The sequence below is a fragment of the Salmo trutta genome, chromosome 24 (assembly GCF_901001165.1).
Source record: "Salmo trutta chromosome 24, fSalTru1.1, whole genome shotgun sequence".
Taxonomy (NCBI): Eukaryota; Metazoa; Chordata; class Actinopteri; order Salmoniformes; family Salmonidae; genus Salmo; species Salmo trutta.
In genome coordinates, this window is record NC_042980.1 from 22855341 (window position 1) to 22872505 (window position 17165).

General features: G+C 42.5%; 1 protein-coding gene across 26 annotated transcripts in view; it reads left to right on the plus strand.

Annotated features, from left to right (window-relative positions):
* Positions 1-1888: 1888 nt before the first annotated feature.
* The window catches only part of clasp1a (cytoplasmic linker associated protein 1a), a 94798-nt gene continuing 79521 nt past the window's right edge, over positions 1889-17165 (plus strand). For 10 of the 26 annotated variants that reach the window (XM_029711540.1, XM_029711534.1, XM_029711535.1 and 7 more), the window contains exons 1-2: positions 1891-2151; positions 3529-4228. In XM_029711540.1, the coding sequence (XP_029567400.1) occupies positions 4034-4228 (195 nt within the window). In that variant the 5' untranslated portion in view covers positions 1891-2151; positions 3529-4033. Of the gene's footprint in view, positions 2152-3528; positions 4229-17165 lie in introns of all 26 variants that reach the window. The other 16 variants (XM_029711524.1, XM_029711543.1, XM_029711526.1 and 13 more) reach the window with 6 other exon arrangements.

The following is a 17165-nucleotide window of genomic DNA, read 5'->3' on the forward strand; positions in this document are numbered from 1 at the left end:
TGCAGTACTTAATGCAGCTGGTGGCCACACCAGATACTGACTGTTACTTTTGAGTTTGACCCCCTCTTTGTTCAGGGACACATTATTCAATTTCTGTTAGTCACATGTCTGTGGAACTTGTTCAGTTTACAGTATGTCTGTGGAAGAATCTTGTTAAGTTCATACAAATATTTACAAGTTAAGTTTGCTGAAAATAAACGCAGTTGACAGTGAGAGGATGTTTCTTTTTTTGCTAAGTTTACATATAAAGTGACCAGAGTTAAATTATTATAATATATATTTTTATTTAATCTTTTTATTTAACTAGGCAAGTCAGTTAATAACAAATTCCTATTTACAATGACGGCCTACCCCGGCTAAAACCTAACCCGGAAGACGCTGGTTCAATTGTGCGCCGCCCCGATGGGACTCCCTATCACGGCCAGTTGTGATATAGCCTGGAATCTAACTAGGGTCTGCAGTGACGCCTCTAGCACTGAGACGCGGTGCCTTAGACCGTTGCGCCACTCGGGAACCCCAATGACTCTATGTACAGCCGTCTCAAAGGTTCAGGACAGGGTATTGGCCGGAGTTATGCTAGTGATGACTGTTTAAGAGTCTGATGGCCTGGAGATGGAAGCTGTTTTTCAGTCTCGGTCCCAGCTTTGCTGTTTCTGTAATGTCTCTGTCTTCTAGATGTTGCTGGGTGAACAGCCTGCGGCTCAGGTGGCTGAGGTCCTTGATGATCTCCTTGGCCTTCCTGTTACACAGGGTGCTGTAGATATCCTGGAGGGCAGGCAGTGTGCCCGTGATGATGTGTTGGGCATTGGTGGAAAAAGTACCCAGTTGTTATACTTGAGTAAAAGTATAGATACCTTAATAGAAGGTTACTCAAGTAAATGTGAGTTACCCAGTAAAATACTACCTGAGTAAAATTCTAAAAGTATTTGGTTATAAATATACTTAAGTATCAAAAGTTAATGTAATTGCTAAAATATACTTAAGTATCAAAAGTAAAAATCATTTCAAATTCCTTATATTAAGCAAAGGTGATGGCACCATTTTCTTGTTTTAAAAATGTACAGCTAGCCAAAGGCTCACTCAGACATCTATACGTTTATAAATTATGCATTTGTATTTAGTGAGTCCACCACATCAGAGGCAGTAGGGATGACCATGTGTTCTCTTGATGAGTGAGTGAATTCTTCCATTTTCCTGTCCTGTTAAGCATTCAAAATTTGAGTACTTTTGGGTGTCAGGGAAAATGTATGGAGTAAAAAGTACATTATTTTCTTTAGGAATGAAGTAAAGTAAAATTTCAGATTCCCCCAAAAACTACTTTAATAGTACTTTAAAGTATTTCTAGTTAAGTACTGGGGCCGATCTTGCCAACGTCTGGAGAGCCCTGCAGTTGCGGGCAGTGCAGTTGCCGTATCAGGCGGCGTTACAGCATCTAGAAGTTTGTGAGGGTCTTAGGGGCCAAGTCGATTTCTTCAGCTTCCTGATGTTGAAGAGGCGCTGGTCCTCAGTGACGTGCACGCCGAGGAACTTTAAGCTTTTTAGCCTCTCCATTCGATGTGGATGGGCGATCTGTATTTAACATATGATCTGTAATAAATATAATATATATATAATATTGGGTTTGGTCACATCCTTAGTAAAGCCACGACAGCTATCAATACTATGTAAAACTATTCCATTTCAATTTGACACCAAATATAAAACTATTCTCTGTTTAGGCCACACGATGTCACTAAAGACTCGTGGCATACTGGCTTGACAGGTTTCAGAGCATCGGAATGGGAGTCAAATGGGTGGCACAATTTCGCCTCCCTTTAGTTATAAAGGTTCTGAGTTGCTGTAGCACTCTCTTCAAATGAAGAAACGGTGCATTCACGGAAGTACTAGTTACATAGATGGCCATATAATCCAGGAAATGAAATATATTTATCTAGTAGAGTAAAGTAGTGAACAACAGAAATGTGCATGCGTCAATTTCCAAGTGCCAAAATCCCCAGATTGACGCGTGCGCACGACAATCCCATTCTTTGTCCACCGAACGGCATTCCGGGGTGGAGACTTAGGTGCCTCGATGCTACTGTCATAACCCGACAATATTTACAAAGCTGTCAGACTTCAGATATTTGTGTTGCTCTTTCTGAACAGGGTATGGTAAGTACGAATATTAACCTATTCAAATATATTCATGCATGCATTCATTCAGAGTAGATGCTCACATTGTGTGTTCTGGCAGCTACACTAGCTGTGTGTAATCGGACGTTTAGCTAGCTAATCAATGAAAAAGGGTTAGCGCCATCTAGCTTGCTTGCTAACTTGCTAGCTAGTTCGTTCAAATAAAAGGTTTCTACTGTAGCTGTTAACTCCGATCGGTAGGAACACTCGTCAAAATATGCGGTTGTTTTTATTGTGTTTCCATTGAACTACTGCATTTTTGGTTTATTTGAACCAGATGGCGCCTGACTAAGTAATAACGGTTTAGCAATATGAGTGAGACAAATGGATACGGCTGCTGTTGCTTTTAGTTATGTCAGCCACAAGAAAATACAAAACCTAGCTGGGTAATGTTAACTACAGTACTAGGCAACTGTACAAGGCTACTGTACAAAGATTCAAAGACAAGGATGTTTGTCAGAATTGTATCTATTCATTCATTGTAGCTAAACGTTTGGTTTCTCTGACGTACATTCAGTGTAAATAACAAAACAAAAGAATGGTCTCTTACAAGTCTTACTTTTGTTGTATGACTGCATAGTTTGTGGGTAGCTTTAGGACACTACATCGAGAGTCTGTGTATTGATTGGACACCAACCATTTAAGACTAACGATGATGTGTCCCAGAGCTAGGTTGTGGGTCTGACAGTCTTTGTTTGAATAATCCTTTGTGAGTGTGCTGTGTCTATTCATGCTATCTGACAGTACCCACAAACTGAGAACCATGCTAATAAAACCGTACAGTTGACATGAAATTAGATGAGAGAACCTGGTCCCAAAACTCCCATGGCATAACAACTACCATGGGAGTTAGTAAAACAACACAGACTTAGGCCAGGGTATATCACTGCTGCAGTTATTTATTTGACAGATATTTCATATAAGATATACTTCATGGTTCTTAGTATGTGGGTAATGTCAGACTTTCTGGCAGTGCAAATCTTTAGCCCTTTACCAGTTTGGCATATCTGACCAAACACTTTGACTACAAATGTATTGTCCAGACAGAGACATATTCTACGTACTTAGGAGAAGTAGACTTTCCTCGCTGGCAGGTCACGTCATACACAAACAAAGCCATCTTATTTGCAGTGAACAAGCTGTCAGCATGTCAAAGAGAGAGAGAGCAAGTGGTATGAATGGTGGTTTGAAATGGCATGTGTCAACGCTGCAGTAACACACCGCGTTTGAGGGCTCCCGTGAACTCTACACTGAGCCCAGTTGCCATGGCGGCAGGTTGTTTAGCATTTACTATTTGAAGACAGGAGGGTGGGATTGTGTTAACAGTCTCCCCTTTTCTATCCTTGACCCCGGTAGGGCTTCCTGGGAACCAGGGACCACTAAGTTATGAAGCTCTTTCCTTCCAGACCTTCCCTGTTCTCCAGTTACTGTCACAGCCTAAGCCTTACCTGCTGCTGCTCTCCCAACCACCATCTCTGCTCAGCCTTGTACTAGCAGCTTGGCTCAGACTCACTTCATCACAAAGAAGAAAAAAAGAGAAAGAGAGAGGGAGAAGAGAACCCTCCCCAGCTGCTGTCCAGACACACATGGTGCATAGCTGCCATTCTCTAGGCTCCATCTATCCCCGTGGCCCGGCCTCCAGCTAGCTCCTGGCACACATCACCTAGCCTAGCCTTGGGCCTGCCCAAGGGATATAAATAGGCATCATCCAGCTAGTGTGTGGAGTGTGCACTTGTTTCCTTTTTTCCTGGGTCATACACACGCCTAGTAGGGGTCACACCCATTTGTTTTCTGTCTTCCCTCTGCCTGGAGCAGTGGTAGTTAGTAGTGGGACCGAGGAGAGAGAGAAGAGGCAGAGACCATGGAGGTCAATATGGAGTATTGTCTGGCCCAGGTGGTGCAGAAAGACCTGGGGCGGAAGGTACAGGTGGGACAGGAGCTCATAGATTACATCGTGGATAAGGAGAAGTCCCAGGACCTGGAGCAAGACCAGACGGCTCTGGACAGGATGGTGGACGGCATCGCTACCACCTGGGTCAACTCCTCCAATTTCAAGGTAAGAAGGGTATTCATACCCCTTGACGTATTCCTTATTTTGTTGTGTTACAGCCTGAATTCAAAATTGATTAAATAAAACATTTTCTGTAACTAGGACACTCAAAAACAGTCAATGTCGTATTGGTAAGCAACTGCAGTGTATATTTGGCCTTGTGTTTTAGGTTAATGTCCTGCTGAAAGGTGAATTTGTCTCCCAATGTCTGTTGGATAGCAGACTGAACCAGGTTTTCCTCTAGGATTTTGCCAGTGCTTACTTCTATTCTGTTTCTTTTTATCCTGAAACTCCCTAGTCCTTGCCGATGACAAGCCTACCCATAACATGATGCAGCCACCACTATGCTTGAAAATATGAAGAGTGGAACTCAGTAATATGTTGTATTGGATTTGCCCCGAACATAACACTTTGTATTCAGGACATAACGTTCATTTCTTTGCCATGTTTTTTGCAGTTTTACTTTTGTGCCTTATTTCAATCAGGAGGCATGTATAATACTATTTTTATTCTGTACAGGCTTCCTTCTTTTTAAGTTTTCTCCTATCACAGCCATTAAACTCTAACTGTTTTAAAGTCACCATTTGCCTCATGGTGAAATTCCTGAACAGTTTCTTCCTTTCCGGCAACTGAGTTACTAAGGAAGCCTGTATCTTTGTAGTGATTGGGTGTATTGATACTTTGAACTTCCAAGTGTAGTTAATAACTTAGCCCTTTGAACATGGTTATTAATATCTGCTTTTGTTGTTACCCATCTACCAATAGGTTCCCTTCTTTGCAAGGCATTGGAAAACCTCCCTGGTCTTTGTGGTTGAATCAGTGTTTGAAATTCACTGCTTTTTTGAGGGACCTTACAGATAATTGTATGTTTGGGGTACAGAAATCATGTAATCATTTAAAAATCATGTTAAACACTATTATTGTAGGGGCCTCCCGAGTGGTGCAGCGGTTTGGTCGGGGAGAGCTTTACTTGTCTTATTGCGCTCTAGCGGTGGGCCGGCTCCTGCAGGCTGACTTCGGTCATCAGCGAACAGTGTTTCCTTCCAGACATTGGTGTGGCTGGCTTCTGGGTTAAGCAGGCGGTGTTAATAAAAAGAGCAGTTTGGCGGTTCATGTTTTGGAGGACGCATGACTCGACCTTCGCCTCTCCTGAGCCCGTTGGGGAGTTGCAGCGATGAGACAAGATCGCAATTGGATATCACCTCTTTGTTAAATTGGGGAGAAAAGGGGGGTAGAGTGAGTCCATGTGACTTGTTAAGCACATTACACCTGAACTGAATTTAGGCTTGCCATAACACTTAATACTTATTGACTCAAGACATTTCAGCTTTTCATTTTTAATTCATTTGTAAAAAATAAACAAAATCCCACTTTGACATTATGGGGTAATGTGTGTAGGTCAGTGACACAATCTCAATTGAGTCCATTTTAAATTCAGGCTGTAACACAACAAAATGTGGAAAAAGTCAAGGTGTGTGAATACTTTCTGAAGGCACTGTACAGTTAGAGAGAAGCTAGGTAGCTGCATGTCTGTCATCACACATAGAGATGCATAGAGAGATGAAGGGTTTCATGAGTGTAGCACGCTACATGTCATCGTTCAATAGAGAGAGAGATCAGTCACTGGAGATATTGAGAGTAGAGTATTGATATTGACTATTGGATGTTCTTATAGGCACTATACTATTGCCAACCTAATCTCGAGAGTTGATGGGCTTGAAGTCATAAACAGTGCTATGCTTCAAGCATTGCGAAGAGCTGCTGGCAAACGCAGGAAAGTGCTGTTTGAATGAATGCTTACGAGCCTGCTGCTGCCTACCACCGCTCTGTTAGACTGCGCTATCAAATATCAAATCATAGACTTAATTATAATAAACACACAGAAATACGAGCCTTAGGTCATTAATATGGTCAAATCCGGAAACGATAATTTCGAAAACAAAACGTTTATTCTTTCAGTGAAATACGGAACCGTTATGTATTTTATCTTAACGGGTGGCAACCCTAAGTCTAAATATTGCTGTTACATTGCACAACCTTCAATGTTATGTTATAATTATGTAAGATTCTGGTAAATGAATTACGGTCCTTGTCAGGAAGAAATGGTCTTCACACAGTTCGCAACGAGCCAGGCGGCCCAAACTGCTGCATATTACCTGACGCGAATGCGCTTTTGTTAAATCATCACCCGTTTGGCGAAGTAGGCTGTGATTCGATAATAAATTAACAGGCACCGCATTGATTATATGCAACGCAGGACAAGCTAGTTAAACTAGTAATATCATCAACCATGTGTAGTTAACTAGTGATTATGTTAAGATTGATTGTTTTTTATAAGATATGTTTAATGCTAGCTAGCAACTTACCTTGGCTCCTTGCTGCACTCGCACATTAGCACATTTTTAATCTTTACAACTGGAGTATAGCCTACTAGGCTGGCATGAAAATGAAAATAGTTGTTGATTCGCTATTAAAGTGCATAAATGCCATGTAACATAATATGTAATAATGCCACGAAATTCTAAGGATATCTTGTCAGCTAAATTAACTAGTGTAGCCCAGATCAGGACCTAACATAAGGACAACTCAGAGTATGCTATTCTGTTCTTCTGAAATAGACCTATCTAAAATAAATAATGGATTTATTGTGAAGGTGTTCCAAAGGTCTGCATCAGTGGCTTGTAGGAGATGCTAAATGTATTTGCTAATTAACGGTCAATTACCGGGAGGTCAACATTTATTTGCTTGACAATCACCAGCTGACAAAACTTTGTGACCGCCACAGCCCTATGTGAGGGCATCAAATGGATGCAGGCTGAAGGGCTTGCTTTCAAGAGATGATTCAAGGGAATTGGGACAGTTAGAGCAAGGAAGAGAAGTTAGGAGAGGTTTTACTGGTTGGTCAGATTGTCCAATATCCTTTGTCCTTAGGCTGTCTTGGAGCATGTTCGGTTGGTAGACAGAGTAGGCTAATGGCATCGATCCTGTTTTGGCATTCGAACATTAGCCTGTTGGTTTTCAAGGTCAGAGTAAATTTGCCATGTCGTCTGAGTTATTCTATAAAGTCACCAACATAATCACGCTTTTCAGATGAAAGATGGGAATGGAAATCTTTTTTTGGGGGGAGCACACTTTCATTTCAGATAGTTGGACACATTTGATGATCATTTAATGTGCTCTGAGAACAATGTTAGAATTAATGCTGATTTGAAAGGAAGCATCTTCGATTAAGTGCCGTCATTAAGTTTAATGACATGAATCCACAAACATGATTATAACATGAATGTCATATATTATGCTGCTGGCCCATAAGATATCCGCTCCAAAGCAGATCTTAACAGGGTTAGTGGTTCAAAGTCTCCTCCTTAACATGCATGTTTTTTACAGCAATTACCTGGCCTATGTATGTAGCATATGTTATGTGCCTGGGACAAACAGATGAACACTAAATTAGAATGGCAGTACGGACATTTTACCTGAATCCTTTCTTCCCAATTCTCGAAGAATCACTTCTCCTGAATAATGTGAGATGCATTGCACCTTAACATAAACTGAATTATTCTCCTTCAAAAACAGATATTCATGCAAAAATGATTCCGTAGGCCTATGACTTATCTATCACAATTGTGAGGACATCAGCAGTCCAATTTATCAATGTGCCTTTTCTTTCCCATCTATCTGTGTTGATATTTCCTTGTATTATTTACAAAGCTGGTGATTTCTTGTTGTGATACGTAGTTTATTGTATACTGGTACCGCAGATCTCTATCTAAACAAAGCCATACTTGCCCTGGCCTACATAGTTTAGTGGGTTTCAGACATTTGTGTCTGCCCTGTTTTGCACCCTTGCAGTCTCTGTGTTTAGCTGTTTCTGCCCCAGGCCTCAGGCCCTCTGAGCTGGTAAACTAAGGCAGAGCACACCCAGCCCGCCCCCGCCTGCTGTTTCTGGCATGGCTAGAAGGTGGTCTTTAGGACCTGAAAGCTGTGTTGAAAAAGAGAGAGGCCTAATTGGAGCTGCCCTGACCTGGTTACTGCTCAGATGAAGGGGCTCCATAGAGGTTCAGTGATGACTAAGTGAGAGGGTTTCAGGCATGGGGGTCCACAGGTCCAAAGAGGGTTGTAATCACTTTTTGATTGCAGCCCAGACGGACCACAATCCATATTGATCCTTCACAGTGATGACACTAGTGCAGTGTCACAGGTTAAAAGTTGGAAGTCTTCATTGTCTGGTGTAATGATTTCTCTGCTGTGCCTCTGAACAGCAGGCCAGGCAGTGGCTGTGCCTCGGAGCGACGCTTGCCTGGATGCAGACTGCGGTTAATGGGCCGAGTAATGTGGAAAGTATTTGGGTAGAACCAGAGAGAGAGTCTGTGTGTGTGTGGGGGGCATTCTCCATAAATGGAGAATTGGGGTAGATGCCTGAGAACATTTTAAGATCAGACTAAGTAGTGCAGGCTTTATGGTCACTGACATCTCCCAATACATTGCCTTGTAGCCTAACCAAAGGATATCCACAGCTTTTCACTTTGAACACATTGACTGATCCTCAAACCTAGAACTAGGCCTATATCTGGTCCTGTCGTCACTACAGGCCTGTTGTTTGTCTCTGTTGAATGGAACAAGATAATATATAATGGAATGAACAAGTGGTCGTATAGGCATACTCTCCAATCCCTAACGGAAGAATAGGGAATCTCCTGCTCTTCTACATGTAGACTAGTCCTAGCCCGCCTACGTAGTAACTGACACTGCTCTAGCTTAGTGTGTGGAATTACTGTAGTAGTAGTACTGTAGTATTTAGTCAAAGATTTTTTTTAACTAAACCAAGATAGACCACAGCTTGTCGTTTCCAATGGGAACAAATGAGTCATAGTGGGCATAACAAGCAAGGAGGTGGGCAGAGCCAAGCACGCGCTAACGATTATCCTATTGGCTTGTTCTAGTATGCATCTGCATATTTCCGTTAGGGAACACCTACTCTGTGAAGTGCGCATGTGCAATAACTCAATTCGCCTTTGCACTCCTAAACAGTGCAATTTTTAATAACTTCTGCAAAGGGTAAAGTCTACAAAATTTTGTCCGCTTTGTTCATAACATATTTTAGTTTTGGGTACAGAAAACTGTATTGAGATCAAATGTTTAATCGATGAGAAAATTTCCAGAATGTCGGCCAAAATCCATCTCGTTCCATCTTCTCCCACTGCCCCACAGTGGGTTTCCTCACTACCATATTTGGTAGTGAGTGGAAATGCCAACCGGATGCTTCACATTTATACATCCAGTGAAATATCTGGCTCATTGTTCGGTCTGTGATTTAGTCCTTCATTTGGCAGACTGTCCCATTAAGACTTACAGGGAGGGCAGGGATAACAACAGTGCATGTCTGTCCTCTCAGCTCACAGTGGACATCATCATGATTTGTACATATGTAATGAGGATATACAGGCTAACAACCGAGGGAGAGCTGTGATCAGTGTGCTAGTAGTTGACATTTCCTTTCTCACAATGGTTTCTCTGCTGCAGTCTTTCTTTTCATGTCTCTGCCATACAAGGGTGTGTCTGTAGACCCAGCAGCCTTGCCTCACTTCAACTCTAAAACAACATTTAACATGTTATGATAGACCTAATGAAAGTTTAATGATGCAGGTGTGTCTGATGTTGAATAAATATCACAATAATGGGTGCAGTATTTTCAATGGGATATTACACTGTCATTATAGCAGCTAATCCTGAGGTTTCTCCAGGCAAGATGAATGTTTGTCTAATGTCTGCACTGTGGCCTGTCAGAACATAGGCCTGCTTGCGGTACTGTGTGTTTATGTTTGGTACAGTGCTTGCTGGCCCTGCTCTCCTGCTTGTCTGGCGCTGCAGTATCCCTTGAGGCATCCAAACTCAGGTCTTCTGCAGCAATCGCCACCTGATTCTGCCCTGCTCCAATCCACCAAAGCACACTAAACCCCTCCACCAAAGCACACTAAACCCCTCCACCAAAGCACACTAAACCCCTCCACCAAAGCACACTAAACCCCTCCACCAAAACACACTAAACCCCTCCACCAAAACACACTAAACCCCTCCGCCAAAACACACTAATAATCTCCTCTACCAATCCACACCAAACTCCTGTAGCTCTATTTAAATCCGTTTTGTTACCCAAAGCAGCAGCTTATCTCTGACGCAGATTCTATAGCTCAGGAAATAATACTCAACCCCAAGCTCAGCAAAATAGAACCTAAGCTCTAGCCTTTGTCTCACATTTTTACCACTTCTAAATCTTTGCAGGATAGGGCTACTGTCTCTATTACTTCTCTCAGCCATCAATCTGCCACTCACACTGTGTAGCACACCGTAGCCCTGGGAAACCAGGTAAGCAGGGTCATCTCTCTGACCAAATCAATGACCTCACAGAATCAGCTGTTTTGATGAGGCTTGAGGAAACCAGTTAGACAACACCGCCTCAATGTCTCCACTCAGCCTTCTTAACTCTCCTACCCTCCCCATGTCTCAGTGGATGGTTCAACGGTCCTCTCTCTCTCTCGCCTCACCCCCTCTCTCTCTGTCTACTTTCTTCAGAATAACTTTTTCTCCTTTCTCTCCCTCTCTCTCGCTTTCTCTGCCTCTGTCACTCCCTTTCTCTTTCTCCCATATGTCCCTCTGACTCGCTCTTTCCCTATACCTCTCTCTCGTTCTGTCTGGTTCAGAGACACCCCAGCAAGAACCCTGTCTCTGTAGATTTGGGCTGAAGCGTTGTCACCCTGTGCCAGGGTGTTAGTGAAGTCTCTGTCTGCACCGAGGCACAGAGCACTGTGACACTGAGCTGCCCTATAGGCCCTGGTCAAAAGTTGTGCACTCTACGGAATAGGATGCCATTTGGGACAAATACCCTGTGTCTTTCAGGCTGCAGCAGCGAGAGAGAGGTTGGCTCGCTAGCCGGTGTAGTCCTGTCCTCTGGCTGGAGGAGTCCTGTGTGTCGCCCCCACTGTCCCTCTCTCCTCTGAGGATGATGGCCATCGGCCAGAAGAGAACAGAGGGCACAAATGTCACAAAACCATTATAGTGGCTGGCTGATATTGGCCTTGTTGCTGTACTGACATGATATGCAGTATGCACTGTCAAAATCAGGATAAGCCCTGTGGCTACATTGAAGGTGTATTAGCATTAAGTTGTCACTGAAGAGGCCACCTAAATCATGCAAACTGGCACTGGTCCAACGTACCCTCAAACCATATTCTATGTATACAACTAGTTCCTCAATAATATGTTCTGCTAATCGTGTAATGCTCCTTGTCCAATGTAGCCTCAAACCATATTCTATATTCTACATACTTCCTCAGTCAGTATATTCTGCATTGCTAATGCTAATCCAGTACTGCTACTTGTCTTTCCCCTGAGGATGTTCTTTTGTGATAGATGGCATTTGTCATGGAAAGCTGCTCCTTCGTTTAGCTCGGCTGCAGTTGTTCACAGTCCCACTTGGCTTCAGGTGGTGAGAGGCAAGGAGATGAACATGTCCCTTGTTTGAGTGATGGGAGCAGTAAAACCAGTCCAGTAAGCCTCGAACCTTTCCCCAAAGCCTGTGCTAATGCTCTGGTCTTAATTCACCTTGTATGATATGTACTGTACAGAGCAACACAGACCTACGTGTGGCTTACTGGCTTGTTTGTCACTGTAATATGATGCACTCTGTACAGCACAGCAGCAAGCCCAGCCTTTTCTTCTTGGAAACCTGACTGACTGTTGAAGCTAGCACTACTGTGGGACAGGGACAGGTAAGGACTGTAGGGTTCAGTACTGAAACGTCTCTGGGGTCATGTCAACCCACTGAGGAGGACTTTGTGCCGGTAGAACCAAGACAAACACAAGCCTGTGTTAAACGTTAATCCAAAATATTTCCTTGTTATGTTTTGCGAAGCCTTAGGAATGCACAGAGCACCAGTGTAAGGATTAGGTAGAGGAAGGCTGAGTGGACACAGTCCCTCTCCGTGTTCTTCTTGTAATGTAGTGTAGCTATTTATTTGGTGCAAACAGCCGTTAGACTGTAAACACTGATGTGTGGTTGGAGGGAGCACAAGGCTGCAGTCAGTGATGTTTACAGGGGGGGTTAGGTGCTCTATCTAAGCTTCCTGTCCTCTGCTGGGCCTCCACACGATCTCCACACACTCAGTCTGTCTTTCTGTCTTCCCCCCCCCATCTGAGCCAATGCACTATTGGAAGACTGCCATCCACCTCCATGTTCTCTTGTGAGATTCCTCTTAACCGTGTCTGAGACTAGCCCCCCTATGGCAGTCCTTCTGCATCATATTTCATTTCTTTAGCAAGCTACATTCTGTCCTTGTTCTCTGAACTGAACTCATTGGATGGATTATCATATTGTATCTTGCTGCAGTGTGTGTGTGTCTGCATCCATGATCATATATGTGTGAGTGTGCAGTTAACCTAAGTGCCTGTTCGTGTGCTGTGCAGCAGGTTTTAATGCCGGTGCTGCTGCGGTAGTGGTGTTTTTAAGGCGGCAGCGTTGTACTGTGGTGATGTGGAGCTCCAGCGAGAGCACTTCCGGGCTGGCAGCAGGGCAGCGCCATGATGGGGTTGACACAGAGGGGAGGAGGAGGATGGGATAGCATGGGGAGAAAGGGGACTGGAGTATGTCTTAATGAACTGCTACTGGACTGCTAGTGTGTGTGTGTCTCTCCTCCTCTCTTTGGCAGCCTGCCAGCTCCCTTTTTCTCTCTCTCCCCTCTGTCTTCTCTTGCTAACCATGTCAAGGCATCATCTCTAGGCTAAACACAACCCAGAGTCATGACAAGCTCTTTGTTGTCATCACCGGCAGTATCCCTGCTGCGGTCTCATCTGTGTCCTGTTGGGCTGCATCTCTGCTTTGTCTGTCACTCCTCTTTGTACTGTTAATATTTAATTTGGGCTGTTATTTAATCTGTGGGTAGTTTATTTGTCGAGTTAAGCAGCATTGCACATCTCAGTCCCATGCATGCTTACATTTCCTTATACGGTGCATTTTTCTGTGTATTCGGTGGTTGTGTCAAAGCATTATGCTGGAGGGAAAGAGAACCAATTTTGAAAAGTAAGCAAACATTTAATGTTATCACTCTGCAAATTCTAAACCTAGTTCACCAGCAGGTGAATATGGGATCTCTGTGGCAACCAGACAAAAGAGATGGGAAAGGATAGGCATTAAGTCACTCAGTCCTGCCCTCAGATGCTCATTAGAGCCCTTTGAGATGATTGGGGAACATTTTATCATATTATTCATCAGGCCAATTAGAGAGAGGTTTGGTTTCCTGTGAGATTTATCTAAGATGATAGGCGTATTTCTCTAATTTAAGGTAGGTAGGATAAATGTAACCAAATGTAAAGAATGGATTTTCATTAGTATACACAAAAGTCCCAATGCAAAGTTAGACCTGACTTTACTTTCTCAAGTTATTACATAAAAACGATCAGAATGCCGGAAAATGTTTTTGCGGCATTTGACATAATGTGGAGTACCCGGCAACTTCAAATGCAGTGCATTCGGAAGTATTCAGATCCTTTTGACTTTTTCCACATTTTGTTACGTTACAGCCTTATTCTAAAATGGATTAAATCTTTTTTTCCCCCCCCCTCATCAATCTATACACAATACCCCATAATGACAAAGTAAAAAAAGGTTTTTAAAAATTTTAGCAAAATTATTAAAAATAGAAAACTGATATCACATTTACATAAGTATTCAGAACCTTTAGTCAGTACTTTGTTGAACCGCTTTGGCAGCGATGACGCTACAAGCTTGGCACACCTGTATTTGGGGAGTTTCTTCCATTCTTCTCTGCAGATCCTCTCAAGCTCTGTCAGGTTGGATGGGGAGTGTCGCTGCACAGCTATTTTAGTATTTAAATTACTATTATTATTCAAATGTAGAGCATTTGATTGCTAAATCTGGGAGTGAGTGAAGTGATAGTAATGGGAAGCGGGTTGAATTTCCAATGTTTTGTTTTGAGTCAGGGAGGCTTCTGAACATACTGTACTCCATCAGGCCCTTTGTTGAGCAGAGAGAGAACCTTTGTGTGTGTAGCTGCTGTCCATAGTGCTGCAGTCCGTCACGACTCAAGCACAGCTGAAGGTGCCCCTTGACCATCTAATAGCATTTTCGACCCCTCTGTATCAGAGACTTCTAAATTCTGACACTGTACAATATAATCGCTGTTTATATGAGAAATGTACTGTACCTTCTGTTTTATAATACTTGGAAACCGTTGTAAACATTTATTCATAAACTCCTCTCTCTAAGCCTACTCCCTGGCATACGGGCTCCCTACGGGAGGGCAGCTCCCGCTCAGCCCAGTCTGAGTTTATCTCTGTCCTGGCAACCCAGAATCCCTGCCCATCTATGCCTGTGAAATGTGGTTGTCCCACCTAGCTGTTTTTAGATTAATGCACTAACTGTAAGTCGCCCTGGATAAGAGCATCTGCTAAATGACTAAAATGTAAAAATGTAAATGAATGCATAGTGAATTGCGGGGTGTCTATGGCCTGAAAGTGGGGCTTAGCTTGAGACCCCGAGTGGCTGATCAGATGAGCGTCAGTAAGGATGGCCCCTCTCGTCTCCTAAACAACAGGCCCCTGTGTGTAGGCCCCTCTGTCATGGACCCTATCTAAAGGCTGTCTTTCTATCTTTGTTCCTCTCTTGTGTTGTCTTGTTTTGCTGTAATCCAGTGTTTGCAAAGTCCCTTCCTCTCAACTCAATTCAATTAGGGTATACAAGCGATCACTTGATTACAACCGCAGTTTATTCATGTAGCATATGTTTTTTTTCGTGTGCACGATATATCATGCATGAAATGAAATGAAGTCAAGCTTTATTCATACAGCACATTTCAGACATGCAATGTGCTTTACAGGGGGGAAAACAAACTATGAAAATAAAAGTTGAAATATTACTATATAAAAAAACATGAACAATAAAAAAGCACCCCAAGGAAAAGCAAAGCTAAAAATATGTGTTTTAAGATCTCTTTTAAATATGTCAGTTAAGGCCCCCTTCAAGTTCTGTGACAGGCTATTCCAGAGGCTGGGGGCATAACATCTAAAGACTGCCTCGCCATGCATCTTGGCCCAAGGTTTTGGCATAGTTAAAAGACCAGTGCCAGATGACCTGAGGGACCTACTGGGTACATAAATTACAAGCATGTTTGAGATGTATTGGGGTGCACAATCGGCGATTGATTTAAAAACCAATAGAAGAATCTTAATTTATTCTAAAACTCACAGGCAGTCAGTGCAGAGACCTTAACCTGTGTAATGTATGCTCTCCGTCTGGTCTTGGTCAGTACCCGTGCTGCAGCATTCTGTATGTTTTGCAGTTGACCAATGGCTTTCTTGGGTAGACCAGACAGGAGAGCATTACAGTAGTCAAGCCTGCTTGTAATCAAATCTCTGTATTAGCCTGAGAGAGAAACGGCCGCACCGTGACAATGTTCCTCAGCTGGTAAAAAGCTATTTTGGTCACGTTCCTAATGTGTGATATTTAATTCAGAATCTAAAATAACACCTAGGTGTTTTTTGCCTGGTTTTATCTTTATTGCCTGTGAATTCAAATGTGTGGCTAGATTCTCTCTGTGCTTTGGCTCCAACAATAAGTACCTCGATCTTGTCTTGATTTAGCTGGAGGAAGTTGTGAGCCATCCAAGTATTTTAAATCACTGTCACGAGACTTTTCAATCCCAGTGATGATAACTAAACAATTATTTAAGCTTTGACCAATCCCTGAGGTTTCTAAGACCCTGGGTTTAATAATAATTAGGCCAAGACTCAGCTTCTGCAAAAGGTCCGTAAGGTTTATTCAGAGAACGTTTTAAAAATCATATAATGCGCACAGCCTTTTATATAACTCCTACAAGCGCCTACAACTCTACAAGTGCATCTGTTCCTCCCTGGAGGAACTTTATCTCCTGTCCTTGGTCTCACAGTACCAAAACATGTCTGTTGTCAGTTCCTCTTTATCACACACAAACACAATGTTCCCACTGTCTCACAATATTCTAGTATTATGTCTAAAGACATTGTCTAAGCTTCTGTAACTATTAGGGTGAAATACTTTAGTCATTACTCTTAATGTCATTCAGATTCTCTTATCATGAATTTAAACATATAAATTCCCTTATCAATCACTAATACAGTCTATTAATTTATCCGTAGAGCTAAAATCCTCTGGTGACACAGAAATATAAAGTTGTGACGCAAAATCGAACTTTGGAACGCCAAGTGATATGTATTTTCTCTGAGTTATGTTCACCAAGGGTGACAAACTCTTGACCGGTTAAATAGGTGCTAAACCAATTTAGAACTTGACCGGGTAGGCCACCCACCTCTCCAGTCTGAATCTGTGTTGGTTCTAAGATAATTTACCACTCTAACTAAGGCTGTCTCTGTGCTGTGATGGGCGCACAAATCAGATTAGAATTGTAAAAAAATACAGTTAGCACTTAAAACATTTAGCTGTTGCTTAAGAATCGAAGGTTGGAGATTACTTTTTTTCAGAGAAAATGCCTTTGAACAGGGAGTGATTAACAATAGCTTGTACTTCTTCAGATATGCAATTAAAAATTGTTTATAAGAAGGTGGTGGGGATAGGATCCAGAAGGCAGGTAGAAGGCTTAAGTTGTGGTATCACTTTCCTGATCATGTCTGTGGCAACCAGGGAAAATAAATTCATAGTGCCTTTGTGTGGTAGGCTAGGAAACATATCATCAAACTTCTCATCAGATCTTGCTTGACTGATACCCAGCATAATGTTTATCTTATCTCTGAAATATACCGCAAACTCATCACATTTAGATTAGGAGGAAAGTTCACATAGGTTTGCGGGGTAGGATTTATCAGGTCGTCAATGGTGGTGAAGAGCACTCTTGAATTATTCTGATTTAATGGTGATCAAGTTAGAATAAGCATT